Source organism: Hypomesus nipponensis, chromosome 10 (genome assembly GCF_054491055.1).
Source record: "Hypomesus nipponensis isolate SF chromosome 10, ASM5449105v1, whole genome shotgun sequence".
NCBI lineage: Eukaryota > Metazoa > Chordata > Actinopteri > Osmeriformes > Osmeridae > Hypomesus > Hypomesus nipponensis.
Window position 1 is genome coordinate 14,578,380 of NC_140370.1, and position 14,943 is coordinate 14,593,322.

Sequence of the window (14,943 nt, forward strand, 5' to 3'; positions counted from 1 at the left end):
CATATTTACTGTGTGAAATCACTTACCTGATGAAAACAAGTTACAACTCCAGCTGTCAGCAACGTTCCAGTAGAGCTGTTTATCAGCTTGGGGCTTCACTGGGTGGTGCCCTGGGCTCTGTATCAGGAAGCACAACTCAAGAGAAACACAAGAAACCAATCATAAACTGGTTCATAGACTTTTCAGGATCTCATTGATTGATCTTCCATGGCATGTTCTGGATAAGCTCCACCACTTGGCAGTTTTTAGTTCTCTGATTCATACATTTGGGACAGAGAAGGTGGAGGAGAAGAGATTGTGCTTGGATTGTCTGCAAAAAATGTCATCATAATGTTACGATGATATCTGCCAAAAGCAGTGTTGAGCAACAGTTGAGCAATTGCTCTTATTGTGGAATTCAAAACAGGGTTGTTTTGTTCCCATAAAATAGTCCAGTTGATTAACTCAGTGTGGAATAAATAAAGTCAGTTTTTTCTGACCAGTCAATGGTACTGTGTGTAGATGTGTACGTATATTGCGTGTTTGTGTGCATGTTATTGAAGGCATTCTTACTCTCATCTGGAAGTGGTTAGCTGTGAGAGTATAAAGTGGTGCAGACCGTTTCCAGGCTCTCCACTGGATCACAATGGAGTGGACTGTGCTGCTGTGTCTGCTGTGTGTGCAGGTCTGTGTGCTCACCTCCACATCCCTGCAAGCCCCACACAGAGCAGCTCTAGCAGAGGAGGGGATCCATGACAACAAAACTACGGTATGAATTTTACTCTCAATCTAGAAGTTGTGTTGTCACACAGAGGCTTTTAGATGACATACAGTAGTTTGACAAAATTTGAATTTAGGAGTTTGGGGTGTATATCTTTGTGCTTGTAGCATGACCCAAATTTAAAGACCTCCATGAAGCGTGTTGAATCCACTCTTTCTACTTCTTACAAACTATGTTCAAGTCAGGATGTACTTTTTTGAGCTGTACAAATGATATCTAAGTCATCTGCTGAGTTCACTTAATGTCTACACTTAGTCCACAAAAAAAAATTCAATCTAGAAGTGCTCACTCTCAATTCTGTACTGAGAAGGACACTTGATTCATGTGAGACATTATGGAGTTATGTGAATCACTTGAAGTTATAACGCAAGTCTTATTCTGATGTCAGGAGGAGGTCCTTGATGAGCTGTGGAATCAAGTGGAGGCTGTCACAGACGCTCCTTTCCCAGAAGTAGAAGGATGCCAACACAGACGAGGGGGGTGTTCCCCTTTAGCCCCCAACCAGGTGAGACACGTTGTCCTGAATGCAGGACTGGTCTGGTTGCACTGATATGAGGCATGTTGTCTAGTTGTACTGCTTTAGTGTGCCTGATGATGTTATGACTGCACTGGGTTGGTAGTTTGTGTTCTTCCAAAAATGTGCTGTTCAAAGTAGCAACCAAAGCTGCATCTTGTCACATCCACATGTCACATCCACATGTCACATCCACATCCACATCCACATCCAAAGTGAGTACAAGTGACTAGTACTCAGATATTTCGTCTTTCAATTATGACATCATTTCTAAATTAATGCTAGGAGTGGCTGAACTTTAATTTTCCATCACCTGTTTAAATTTCAATGGTTTACTTTGAGAGACACCGGGATAAGGTACATCGTGGTAACTGAACATGTAGCAGGTACTGGATGTTTGTCTCGTATTTCTGTTCGTCAGAGTTCCAGGACTAAGAGGCAGGAAAATAAACGACCAAGATCTCGTCCGGGATACGGGAGTGCTCTTCGTCCTGGACCACCCGACCACAACGTCTTAGATCCTCTCAGGCGGAAGGTTCCCGATATTTCACCTTAGACAAGCAGCATGCGCCATCTTGGGTCAGTCGTAGAGCAACTGATTGCAGATAAAGAAGTCCCAGGTTGAAGTGCCCTGTAGTTTGCTTTCATTAGAAGCGTCTGGTAATAAGCGTCATTTTTTTCCTGTTGTTTTTGACTGCTGTGTTCCCTTTCACGAGTCTTGCAGTATTAAACTGACTTTGGAGTGCGTTTAACAAAGATCATGAAGAAGATCAGCTTTAGCAGAAAATGATTTACTGTGGTTGCCAGATTCAGCACGTAATTTCTGTTTCTACCACTGGGTGACAGCAGTAAGCTGTGATGTATCATGCAATTATTTTGTTATTCATAATTTGAGTGCTTGCATAACTTGTTAAACGTTGAATAAAGTCAGTAACAAAAATACACATCAACGTGCATATTTACTGTGTGAAATCACTTACCTGATGAAAACAAGTTACAACTCCAGCTGTCAGCAAAGTTCCAGTAGAGCTGTTTATCAGCTTGGGGCTTCACTGGGTGGTGCCCTGGGCTCTGTATCAGGAAGCACAACTCTTATGGACTGGTACATAGACTTTTCCGGATCTCATTGATTGATCTTCCATGGCATGTTCTGGATAAGCTCCACCACTTGGCAGTTTTTAGTTCTCTGATTCATACATTTGGGACAGAGAAGGTGGAGGAGAAGAGATTGTGCTTGGATTGTCTGCAAAAAATGTCATCATAATGTTACGATGATATCTGCCAAAAGCAGTGTTGAGCAACAGTTGAGCAATTGCTCTTATTGTGGAATTCAAAACAGGGTTGTTCGGTTCCCATAAAATGGTCCTGTTGATTAACTCAGTGTGGAATAAATAAAGTCAGTTTTTTCTGACCAGTCAATGGTACTGTGTGTAGATGTGTACGTGTATTGCGTGTTTGTGTGCATGTTATTGAAGGCATTCTTACTCTCATCTGGAAGTGGTTAGTTGTGAGAGTATAAAGTGGTGCAGACCGTTTCCAGGCTCTCCACTGGATCACAATGGAGTGGACTGTGCTGCTGTGTCTGCTGTGTGTGCAGGTCTGTGTGCTCACCTCCACATCCCTGCAAGCCCCACACAGAGCAGCTCTAGCAGAGGAGGGGATCCATGACAACAAAACTACGGTATGAATTTTACTCTCAATCTAGAAGTTGTGTTGTCACACAGAGGCTTTTAGATGACATACAGTAGTTTGACAAAATTTGAGTTTTGGAGTTTGGGATGTATATCTTTGTGCTTGTAGCATGACCCAAATTTAAAGACCTCCATGAAGCGTGTTGAATCCACTCTTTCTACTTCTTACAAACTATGTTCAAGTCAAGATGTACTTTTTTGAGCTGTACAAATGATATCTAAGTCATCTGCTGAGTTTACTTAATGTCTACACTTAGTCCACACAAAAAAAATCAATCTAGAAGTGCTCACTCTCAATTCTGTACTCAGAAGGACACTTGATTCATGTGAGACATTATGGAGTTATGTGAATCACTTGAAGTTATAACGCGAGTCTTATTCTGATGTCAGGAGGAGGTCCTTGATGAGCTGTGGAATCAAGTGGAGGCTGTCACAGACGCTCCTTTCCCAGAAGTAGAAGGATGCCAACACAGACCAGGGGGGTGTTCCCCTTTAGCCCCCAAGCAGGTGAGACACGTTGTCCTGAATGCAGGACTGGTCTGGTTGCACTGATATGAGGCATGTTGTCTAGTTGTACTGCTTTAGTGTGCCTGATGATGTTATGACTGCACTGGGTTGGTAGTTTGTGTTCTTCCAAAAATGTGCTGTTCAAAGTAGCAACCAAAGCTGCATCTTGTCACATCCACATGTCACATCCACATGTCACATCCACATGTCACATCCACATCCAAAGTGACTACAAGTGACTAGTACTCAGATATTTCGTCTTTCAATTGTGACATCATTTCTAAATTAATGTCAGGAGTGGCTGAACTTAAATTTCCCATAACCTATTTAACTTTTAAATGGTTTAACTTGAGAGACACCGGGAGAAGGTAAATTGTGGTAACCGAACATGTAGCAGGTACTGGATGTTTGTCTCGTCTTTCTGTTCGTCAGAGTTCCAGGACTAAGAGGCAGGAGAAGAAACGACCAGGAACTCGTCCGGGATCCGGCGGTGCCCTTGGACCACCTGGAACACCTGAACTATATGGACCACCCGCCCCAAAGTCTTCTCTCAAGCTGAAGCTTCCCTCTCAAGATGTTTTACCTTAGACAAGCAGCATGCGCCATCTTGGGTCAGTCGTAGAGCAACTGATTGCAGATAAAGAGGTCCCAGGTTGATGTGCCCTGTAGTTTGCTTTCATTAGAAGCGTCTGCTAATAAGCGTCATTTGTTTCCTCTTGTTTTTGACTGCTGTGTTCCCTTTCACGAGTCTTGCAGTATTAAACTGACTTTGGAGTGCGTTTAACAAAGATCATGAAGAAGATCAGCTTTGGCAGAAAATGATTTACTGTGGTTGCCAGATTCAGCACGTAATTTCTGTTTCTACCACTGGGTGACAGCAGTAAGCTATGATGTATCGTGCAATTGTTATTATATTCATAATTTGGGTGTAACATAGCTTGTTAAGCAATGAATAAAGTCAGCAACAAAAATACACATCAACGTGCATATTAACTGTGTGAAATCACTCACCTCACAGGCCTGAGAAGTCAGTGTTTATTCAAAAAATATACTAAGATAATTTCATTCCAGAAAGTGCGTCTCTTAATTGGCTGTGAGAAATTCAACAGACATCTACCATATGAGATAGACACACTGCAGAGAGAGCAGGGATGACACTTATAATGAACACTGATGAAAACAAGTTACAACTCCAGCTGTCAGCAACGTTCCAGTAGAGCTGTTCATCAGCTTGGGGCTTCACTGGGTGGTGCCCTGGGCTCTGTATCAGGAAGCACAACTCAAGAGAAACACATTTAAGAAACCAATCATAAACTGGTTCATAGACTTTTCCGGATCCTATTGATTACTTTTCTATGGTAGTGAAATACCAGGAATACTCTGTCATCTATTTTACTTCATATACTGTCATAAAGGACACAATTTTAGTCTCCAATTTAATGCAATATATGAATCTTGCCAACTTTTTGTCTCGCCATATTCATCTTTTGGTTTAAGGAATAATCTATTCACAGTCCATTTAACAAAAAATTCCTAAAACCAAAGAGCAGAGTAAGGAGTGTCTTCTATTGGCCGTCTCTCTCTTTCTCTCTCTCTCTCTCTCTCTCTCTCTTTCTCTCTCTCTCTCTTTCTCTCTCTCTCTCTCTCTCACACACACATTATCTCTCTCTCTCTCTCTTTTTTTATCTCTTTCCCTGTCTCACTCTCCTCTCATTTGTTCTTCTCTCTCCTCTTGCCCCCCCCCCCCTCTCTCTCTTTCTCTGTCTCCCACCCTTAGTCAGAGTAACAGTACAGTGAGGTGACATATTCCCAGAAGCTTATCAGTAGATTCAGACCAGACCGGTGGATCTAAACCAGGGGATTTTATAACCTTCCCAAGACAGAGGAACAAAGCACACAAGGTAAGAAAGACAGTCAGTTACAGGTATTATGAGTATTGTTATCATACATTATCTTCAGAAATGTGAAGGAAACTCAACCTGTATAAAAAGTATTATGTATACAATATTTGATTATTTACTGCAAAATTCAGTACAGCCAGAAAGTAATTATAAAACTATAAAGTTTAACTAAAAGGCTTCACCATGCTTTCCATTAGTTTATTCAACACTTCTTTTGTGTTTACATCTATAAATTGCATTTTCAAATCCTATGTGATGTTGTTCAGCTAATTCAGTTCAGAGTTTGCTTACCTAGTAAACAGACTTCTGTAAATGAGCAAGAATCTAACACAAAGACCTGAGCTTGGGTAGGTGTCGGATTTTGACAGAGTGCCGTCTCCATCTGGACCCAAGGAATGTGTTTGTTTTGTTGGTCCTCACGCTTCCTTTCTGGAAGTTTGGAAAAAAACTTTAAAAGGGTTAAATTAATATAGTCTTCTATTTGCAGCTTTACTGGTGACACATTGCACAGAAAAAAAGCTCACTCGAATTAAATTAGATCAAAATGGGTTAATTACTACCAACTTGCACCTACTTCCTGCTTGTCTTAACAGAATCATCCAATCAAAATGGATCTTTCCGAGGGAGAAGACTACGAGTACCATGACAACATGAGCCTATTTTACCATGACAACTACAGCTACGAGGACTACCACACCGTATGCGAGAAGAGTGACGTGCGCTTCTTTGCCCGGATCTTCTTGCCTGTGGTCTACGTCTTGTGCCTGGTGGTGGGGCTGGCTGGCAACACCTTGGTAGTGGTCGTCTACGCCTACCGCAAACGCCTGAAGACCATGACGGACGTATACCTCACCCACCTCGCAATGGCCGACCTCTTCCTGCTCTTCACCCTTCCGTTCTGGGCCGCCAATGCTGTGCAGGGCTGGGAGCTGGGCGTGGCTCTCTGTAAGATCGTCTCAGCCTCTTACACGGTCAACTTCACCTTCTGCATGCTGCTGCTAGCCTGTATTAGCCTCGACCGCTACTTAGCCCTGGGTCGAGCTCAGGGTAGACAGCAAGGAGTCCTGGGAAGGGCTCTCCAACGGCGTCACAGCGGGAAAGTGTGTGTGGCGGTGTGGGCCGTGGCCCTGCTCTTAGGCCTGCCTGAATTGATCTTCTCCACAGTGAAAGAGTCCACCAGCAGGAGGATATGTCTGACCGTGTACCCCTACATCATGGCTCAAGAACTCAAGGCTTGCCTGGAGGTGGTGGAGGTCCTCCTTAGCTTCCTGCTGCCTCTCCTGGTCATGGTATACTGCTACTATCATGTGGGGCAAGCACTACGGGGTCTCCCTGAGCAGAGCAGGGGCAGGAAGTGGAAAGCTGTGCGGGTGATGCTATTGGTGGTGGGAGTTTTTGTGGTTACCCAGTTGCCTTACAATACAGTGAAGGTGTACCGTGCTATGGACTCAGTCTACACGCTGGTGACCCACTGTGGGACGAGCAAGGCTTTGGATCGTGCGGCTCAACTCACAGAGAGTTTGGCTCTGATACATTGTTGTTTAAACCCAGTGCTTTATGCTTTGGTAGGGTCCTCTTTCCGTCAACACGTGCTGAAAGTTGCCAAGATGGTTGGAGAGAAAAGGAGGAGAAGGAGAAGAGAGGCAGGTCAGAGGGAAGAGCAGGCGGTGGAGATGTCCTTCAACTCTCATTCAGCCTCTCAGAAAACAAGCACTTTCTCAATATGAATGACTTACTGCTACTAAACTATTACTGTCAGACATGGGTTGAAATACTTTTTTTGTATTCAAATTAGGTAGGGTTACCTACTACCTATAATAGCTGTGCTTGAAAGGTTGTTGAAATGTTGACATGTATTTACATTATTATCAACATTGTTAGTTATTAGAGTTAGTCACATATCAACATATTTAGTGAAAATATTGTAAATGTATATGGAAGCCAATAAAAAGTATGTCTAAATACAACAAAGCATTTTTCCCATTGTGGAACTACATGAAAAACAGATAATAAGGTACAGTATTTGTAAACAAAGCTATTATCTGGGCTGGCATTAGCTATCCGAAGCCAGTCGTTTCCAGAAATGTGGTCAGTCTAGATTTCCGGCAAATGTTTACATATTTGCCTATTAAATGTCAACACATCTGCATTGCAATTGTAGAGGATTTCAAAATGATACTTTTTCCCCACATCTCCAAAAGTAGTTGTAGGCTAAGCAAATTAAGTTAGTTCAAGCACACTGTTTCAGTCGTAGTCTTACATCAAGGCCTTTAGATAAGGGTATAGTTAACAAAGTAGCACAATCTTCTCTTTTTTCCCAAGCAACCAAGTAAATAGTGCTGCAATTAGACAGTTCTAGGAAGTTGCTGTTTGTTGTTGCATGGTCTCAAATGTAGCACTCACCCTTGTTAGGGTTAAGGATCGTCGCTTTGGATAAGAGCGTGTCCTAACTGACTAAATGTAGGATTCTTCCCCATGCTGAAAAAGATAAAGGGTGTTTTTCACCCACAAATTAACAATACCGTATCAAATACCGTCGGTTTATAAACAGCTGGGTAATTTGGTAGGATTGTAGAACCCGCCAAGTTGCCAGGCATGACGGAATTCACTCTTTTTTTATGTGAACAGTTGCTTATTGTGACCTAAATTCCTCAGGACATCTGAACCCCACATTTACTCCACATCATTCTTCCGCGTGACAATAAGCAGGAAGCAAGCATCAACCCTCCAGGAACAGATAACGAGCCGCTCCCAGGATGAGGTAAACGCGTGTTTCTGTCCTTCCACTTTGAAAAAAAGATTACCTTGGAGTGTACAGTGTAGTATACTTCGTGTCTTTACTTACAATGCCCTTGTGAAAAAAACAATGGGACTTCTGTGGTGAGTTTCAGGTAAGTGTTTGTAGGATCTGCCGATGTCCCTGCCAAAAAAACCTTGCCAGACAGGATGTGGAAGGAAAATTGAGGCTGCAATCATTCATTTCCTTCAGGAAAGATTGAATAAATGCTGCACTGGTTGGCATTTGAGCTTGCAAAAAATGTGGGATATTCATGCCATTCTGTCATCAATATTTCCTTTTTTGTAAATTCAAAGAGGGACTGTTGATGCTTTGCTACCCCATGTGTTTTCACATATGGGAACTCCTACCAATACCATCCATCTGTTCTCCCCCCCAAACAAATAACACATGTGCAACACACACACAACTTTCCACAATCTGGGGTTTCTTTGAACACCCTGTATTGTTTGTATTTAGTTTTTTAAATGGTCAAAGAAAGTAATTATGTGGGTGATTAAAGTTGAGAAGCCCCATGATTTAACAGTTCACAGCAGTTTAATGTTTATTATAAAAACTTTGGTCCAAAAATGTGCAAATATAACAAAACAAAAAGTTATTTTGATTAGAAAAAATAACATAACATTCAAAAGTGCTAGATATGGCACTTCCAATTTGTCTATGAACATAAAGACAATAATTTTCTAAAGGCTGATTGAATCATCACAATAAGGCAGTTGACTGGCATTCTTCAAGTTAACAAAACTAGAAAAAGGAATAATTTCCTTATAAATTAAGTACAAAATAAAATAATATCTATCCAAATATATAACTTTAAATACTTATTAGGAAAAATCACTTTAGCCTATGATGTGGCAGTGTCACAGTCATTTAGAAATAATAATTAAACAGTAACGATCATATTAGGTTTGCAGCAATTCAACATATTATGGTTACTAACAAAACCAACATCATGTGAACTCATGCAATCTACAGCACCAATCTAGATAGTGATGGGATATACTGCCTGTTATCAGATTATACTCTGTAACTGTATAAAGAGACATGCATGGATTCGCTTAGACATTAAGATGGTGTCCTTCTCAGTAAACAAATGTTTATATCTGGGTCTTATAAATCTGTTAAGCATCTAGAAAATGGTTAATAACAAGTACAGAGAACACTGAAGGAAGGGATTCTGGGTTAGAAAACCCTGCAGACCTTCGAAGCACACTACACCCCTGTTGGATACAAAACTGAAGAAATTGAGGTCAACATATAAGGATGTCTACTCCTTTTCTACAGCGCTGCAGACTTCTTCCCTTACATGGAACCTAAATACGGTTTCATTATTGTTAACATCCCAAGCTGTCCCAAAAACTGAATTAGCAGTTTTTCCATGCATCTATATCCTATGGTATATGTGTTAAATATATCATTATTGATTTGTACTTAAATCCCCTCTTATTCTCTTTATTCTGTCATAATATGGCAGTTGGAATCGAGAAATGAAACAACGCCCATGTTTGTGCGGGAGGAAAAAAAAAAAAAAACAGGGAAGGGATGAAAGAGTGCAACCGTTAATACAGGAATAGGCAGTGAACCTGAGGCTGGTAATGCAAGCCTTATTCTTGGACATGGGTCAATTCAGTAATTGAGAATCTGAACGTCAAACAGGTCGCAGACTCCTTCGTTGTCGTCCAGGTTGAAGTTGTAGTCCCCGGCCGTGCTTGGGGACAGCCGCAGCAGGGGGAACACTGGAGGGGGAGGGGGAGGAGGAGGAGGGGGAGGAGGAGGAGGGGGAGGAGGAGGAGGAGGAGGAGGGGGAGGAGGAGGAGGAGGAGGAGGGGGAGGAGGAGGGGGACACAGGTCAGGCTGCAAAGTTTCCAACCTCATTATGGATTTTCTTTGTAACACTTTAAAATTCAGTCTCACCATCTGAGGACATCAGCTCATCTATCAGGTCAGCAACTCCTGTGAGGGACGAGGAAATGTCACAGGGTAATATAGCACATACAGGCACAAACACTGTGTCTCAAGCACACATACATTTCAAGATATTTATTGTCATGTATACGGTTTAACAATAAAACAATATAACAATAAGAGAAATACCAAATATTCAGAATTTCACCGTAACAGCCAACCTCAACCTTCACTCTGTTGCTCCCCCAATCACCCTTCCCCATCTACCTCTTCCACCACTCCTAGTCCCCCCAGACTCACCCTCTCTCTCTCGTCCCCCCAGACTCACCCTCTCTCTCTCGTCCCCCCAGACTCACCCTCTCTCTCTCGTCCCCCCAGACTCACCCTCTCTCTCTCGTCCCCCCAGACTCACCCTCTCTCTCTCTCGTCCCCCCAGACTCACCCTCTCTCTCTCGTCCCCCCAGACTCACCCTCTCTCTCTCTCGCCCCCCCAGACTCACCCTCTCTCTCTCGTCCCCCCAGACTCACCCTCTCTCTCTCTCTCGTCCCCCCAGACTCACCCTCTCTCTCTCTCGTCCCCCCAGACTCACCCTCTCTCTCTCTCGTCCCCCCAGACTCACCCTCTCTCTCTCTCGTCCCCCCAGACTCACCCTCTCTCTCTCGTCCCCCCAGACTCACCCTCTCTCTCGTCCCCCCAGACTCACCCTCTCTCTCGTCCCCCCAGACTCACCCTCTCTCTCGTCCCCCCAGACTCACCCTCTCTCTCTCGTCCCCCCAGACTCACCCTTTCTCTCGTCCCCCCAGACTCACCCTCTCTCTCTCGTCCCCCCAGACTCACCCTCTCTCTCGTCCCCCCAGACTCACCCTCTCTCTCTCGTCCCCCCAGACTCACCCTCTCTCTCGTCCCCCCAGACTCACCCTCTCTCTCTCGTCCCCCCAGACTCACCCTCTCTCTCTCTCGTCCCCCCAGACTCACCCTCTCTCTCTCTCGTCCCCCCAGACTCACCCTCTCTCTCTCTCTCGTCCCCCCAGACTCACCCTCTCTCTCTCGTCCCCCCAGACTCACCCTCCCTCTCTCTCGTCCCCCCAGACTCACCCTCTCTCTCGTCCTTCATCTGATCCCCAGTCCCGGGGTGGAGCTTCAGCAAGCTGCCCACGTCCAGCAGAGACTGCAGCTCCTGGCCCGACACATTCACCTGCTGCTGGGGGCTGCCCACGTCCAGCAGAGACTGCAGCTCCTGGCCCGACACATTCACCTGCTGCTGGGGGTCCAGAGCCGAGCCCAACTCTGGCAGCTGCATGCTCAGCTCTGGCTCAGTCTGGGCGTGGCACTCTGCAAGAATACAACACAGCCCGTCTGGTAAACACATAAAAGATATGTTCAAAGCTTTCCAGAAGCCTAATCGATGAGTCTTTTAGGAATACATTTAAATGGCATTGACTTTTTTTTTTTTGCCTTTAGGCTTGAACTGATTTTTCTTTCCAGAAGATGGCCTAAACTGCTGAAGTGAAGCGAATATACCACAAGAAAAATTGAAATCGGAACCGCTGTATCCTGCCCACATATCTGGAGCTCTGGCTCATTTCCGTACCCATATGCATGTCAGGAGGGGTGGAGGAGGGCGTCAGGTCCTCCTGGCGCCCCAGCGGCGCCATCTTGTGGCTGACGGCGTGACCCACGTCATGCATTCCAGAGGGACTGGAGGACGGGGTATGGGGCTGGCCCTGGGCCTGGGCTGAGAGCATGGGGAAGGTCTGGAGGCTGGCAGGGGTGGTGGGGGGGGTGGGCATGGAGGACAGGTCCTCGAGAGGAGGCACAGAGAAGACCACAGGCTTGGAGGATTCATGCTCCCTGTTAATGAGCATCACCTTGATGGGAGCCGACTGGCTCCGCAGGTTCACCTGATATTTCTTCTGGCCCTTCTGGCCCTGGATGGAGACGGGGGAATGGTGGTGAAGATCCAGACTTTATTTTTTGACAATATAAAAATAAGACGATGTTATGTAATTTTAGGATGTTCAGGGATGTGTATGTACATGTGCGGGGCATGCCATGACTGTCCATCTGTGTGGAGAATAACGTTTTTCAGTTTGATTCGAACATACTGTATGAGAATGAGACAGGACCAGAGAGGAGACTATGGAAATGGGTCAAACAGCACACGACAGGCTGCAGGCCATGTTGGATGAAAGCAAAGTCTCTCCACACAAGACATTACATGAGACCAAGCTCTAACATGCATTTAAATCATCCCACTTTTATGACAAGGCCTCATCTAATATTGTAAAAAAAAAAAATAATGTGTGGAGAAAGAATGTGAGGGGAGAAAGAATATTCAAAGTTACCGTCTCGGGCATTGGTACCTCCAGTTGAGTCCCAGAGGGCGCCACCACAGCCAGGAGAGTGTCTCCGACGAAGGCATCACACACATCCTCATGTGAAACGTACTTATATGTATGTAGGGTTAAGGAATAAAGAGGGGCTTCAAGGGAAGGGGGAAAAACTGTACACGAACAATCATGAATAACTGGAAAAACAAGATCAAGTGGCTTACACTTGCAGGAGATGAAAACCACACCACTGCACAGACACAGTACACCTATAAGAAACCTTCCTCTGTTCAAAGAGCAAACAATAGATGACTGAGAAATGCATTTCTTTCAACTGATGTCAGGGAAATCTCATGACTGCTTAAGACAGTCACAGAGACTAGTGCTCACGTGTGTCAGGAAGGGAAACAGATATGGCCTTGAAAGCTGAAGTGGAAAGGAAATGGGAGTAAATAAGTAGTATCAAATCGTTTTTAGGAGAAAAAGATATCGACTGACAACGCTGTCCTCATTCATGTGTGTGATGCTCTGCTCCAGCCAGGCCTTCTGACTGTCCAGTTCCATCTCTTTTCTCTCCAGTTCAGATATCTGAGCCTTCAGCATCTCCACCTGGTCCAGAACCTCCTGAGTCTGACAGCCCAGGTTCTCCCCCCTGAAAAGCCAAAGACAAAGGGAGTCAGATGGCTGAGCGGTGAGGGAGTCGGGCTAGTAATCAGAAGGTTGCCGGATCGATTCCCTGCCATGCCAAATGACGTTGTGTCCTTGGGCAAGGCACTTCACCCTACTTGCCTTGGGGGGGAACGTTCCTGTACTTACTGTAAGTCGCTCTGGATAAGAGCGTCTGCTAAATGACTAAATGCAAATGTAAAGACACAAACACGGCGTCACACATCTTTCTTCCATGCATGTGTGGCTTGTTTAGAACAACGTCCACCTCTCGCTAACCTCCACTGGATGATGTTCTTGGTTTTCTTCTCGATAAGCCCCACCCCTTCCAGCACGTTTGTGATGTCATAGATCCTCCTCTTCTGCCGCACTGCCAGACTGTCAGCAGCCTGTGGATTAAGATGGGGGGAAAAAAAGAGACATTTTGTAGGTTGTGCTTACAACTTCCAACCATGGAATTGTTCACAAAGATGCTGGCATTTTGGCAGGCATTACTAGGGACATTCTAGTGAAGGAGAAAGCACTCAAGCATGAGCAGAGGGAAAGGCACTTAATTAATTCAAGACTCTTACAAAATCAAGCTTTACAAACAAACCAAATGCACTCCACACACAGAAACTACTAACAATTACAAGAAGGGAGGGGGGTGAGGGGGAAGGGAAAGGAGCCTTGCTGAGTAAACATTAGCTTGCTTTGGCGCGCAAGGAAGGAGGGAAAACTCCTTATCATTACAGTGAATTGAAAGGAGGAAATGAAAGAGTAAGACTTGGCATCTTAGTGAATACTGAGTAAGTGCTTAAGGTATTAGTAGCAATGGTCACACTACAAGTAAAAGCCATAGTACTGCAACAATACCTGGGACTAAATACCCAGCAGTATTAAACACAAATGGTTTCTTATTTCATAAATCAGACGGGAAATCCCGTAAAGAGATTTTGGAGCAAAGGTAACGAAACAGTTGAGATGAAGTGAACAGAGGGAGAGGGGGAGGGGATGAGGGCGTGAAGGGGGTATGCGCAGGTGTCCCATAAACGTGAGTGGGGAAATGAAAAGAAAAAACAGGAATGACTTGAGAGTCTGAATGGACCACTTTCACAATTGTATTACGTTATGCCGTTTTTCAAATTTTATTTTAATCACTGATTGATGAATAAGGGGAAATTGGCTAGCTTTTTACTAAGCTGCGTGGGGAATTTAATGATGTTGATAAAACGTGACTGTCACAACGATTACAAACTGACTTTAAGCCGAGAAACAAAGCACTTGTTTCTCAACCCAACCAAGGTATCTAGCTAGTACAGTACGTGTCTAAAAAGTCTTATCAGTTCGCGTTGCCTGCGGTAGTCTACCTGAATGAATATAACCAATGCACCTGACTTGACACTGGTGGCACGATGGTGAAAGGGGCTAGCTGTCCTTTGTTCACGTTTGCTGACTGAACAGCAAGGAAAACAGACAATTTACAAACGAAGCTTGACCAATACAAATAATTGCTGTGTTCCAACTAAAGTTCATAACTAACCACTTTGAGATCAAGTACGCCGTCCTTTGCCTCTTGTAGCAGTGTCACAAACTTGATGGTAAGGAGACCCAAACTTTTCTCGTGGCGACTAGATCCCCCGTTCGACTGACTCGAGCGCACAGACTCAGCCATTGTCTCGAGCTCCAGTGTAAGAAATGTTTCTTCCACAGAAAACTTTGATAGCAGTATTACTTATCTGTAAGACAACGACTTTGATTCACGATGAGTTGTAAATTCACCTAATTTACCTCAGGAAGACAGCAAATCGGTTTGAGGGGTGTTTAAATGAACGGATATTACGTTAGGTTACAGTTGTCAAGGCAACGACACCTCCTTAACTCCACCTCTA

The 14,943-nt window shown here is 44.3% G+C and overlaps 2 protein-coding genes and 1 long non-coding RNA gene across 4 annotated transcripts; 2 read left to right on the top strand and 1 right to left on the bottom strand.

Annotated features, from left to right (window-relative positions):
• Positions 1–569: 569 nt before the first annotated feature.
• LOC146271908 (uncharacterized) lies at positions 570–4,447 on the top strand. The gene is made up of 5 exons (XR_014767175.1): positions 570–748; positions 1,149–1,265; positions 1,696–2,955; positions 3,356–3,472; positions 3,905–4,447. It is a non-coding gene; the product is annotated as an uncharacterized LOC146271908 (long non-coding RNA).
• A 637-nt stretch (positions 4,448–5,084) lies between these two features.
• ackr4a (atypical chemokine receptor 4a) lies at positions 5,085–7,311 on the top strand. The gene is made up of 2 exons (XM_084708079.1): positions 5,085–5,373; positions 5,967–7,311. Exon 2 carries the CDS (start codon positions 5,982–5,984, stop codon positions 7,098–7,100), a length of 1,119 nt encoding a protein of 372 aa, XP_084564205.1. The 5' UTR covers positions 5,085–5,373; positions 5,967–5,981; the 3' UTR covers positions 7,101–7,311.
• Positions 7,312–8,673: 1,362 nt separating this feature from the next.
• On the bottom strand, positions 8,674–14,922 carry e2f5 (E2F transcription factor 5). Of its 2 annotated transcripts, XM_084708078.1 has the most exons (9): positions 14,595–14,922; positions 13,352–13,461; positions 12,893–13,058; positions 12,422–12,526; positions 11,668–12,004; positions 11,332–11,408; positions 11,172–11,271; positions 10,085–10,123; positions 8,674–9,906 (listed from the first exon to the last, which is right to left on the bottom strand). In XM_084708078.1, the coding sequence occupies exons 1-9, from the start codon at positions 14,724–14,726 to the stop codon at positions 9,797–9,799; spliced, it is 1,176 nt and encodes a 391-aa protein (XP_084564204.1). In that variant the 5' UTR covers positions 14,727–14,922; the 3' UTR covers positions 8,674–9,796. The 2 variants fall into 2 exon arrangements, with proteins under 2 accessions (XP_084564204.1, XP_084564203.1); XM_084708077.1 differs by having other exon boundaries at positions 11,172–11,408.
• Between the last annotated feature and the right edge of the window lie 21 nt (positions 14,923–14,943).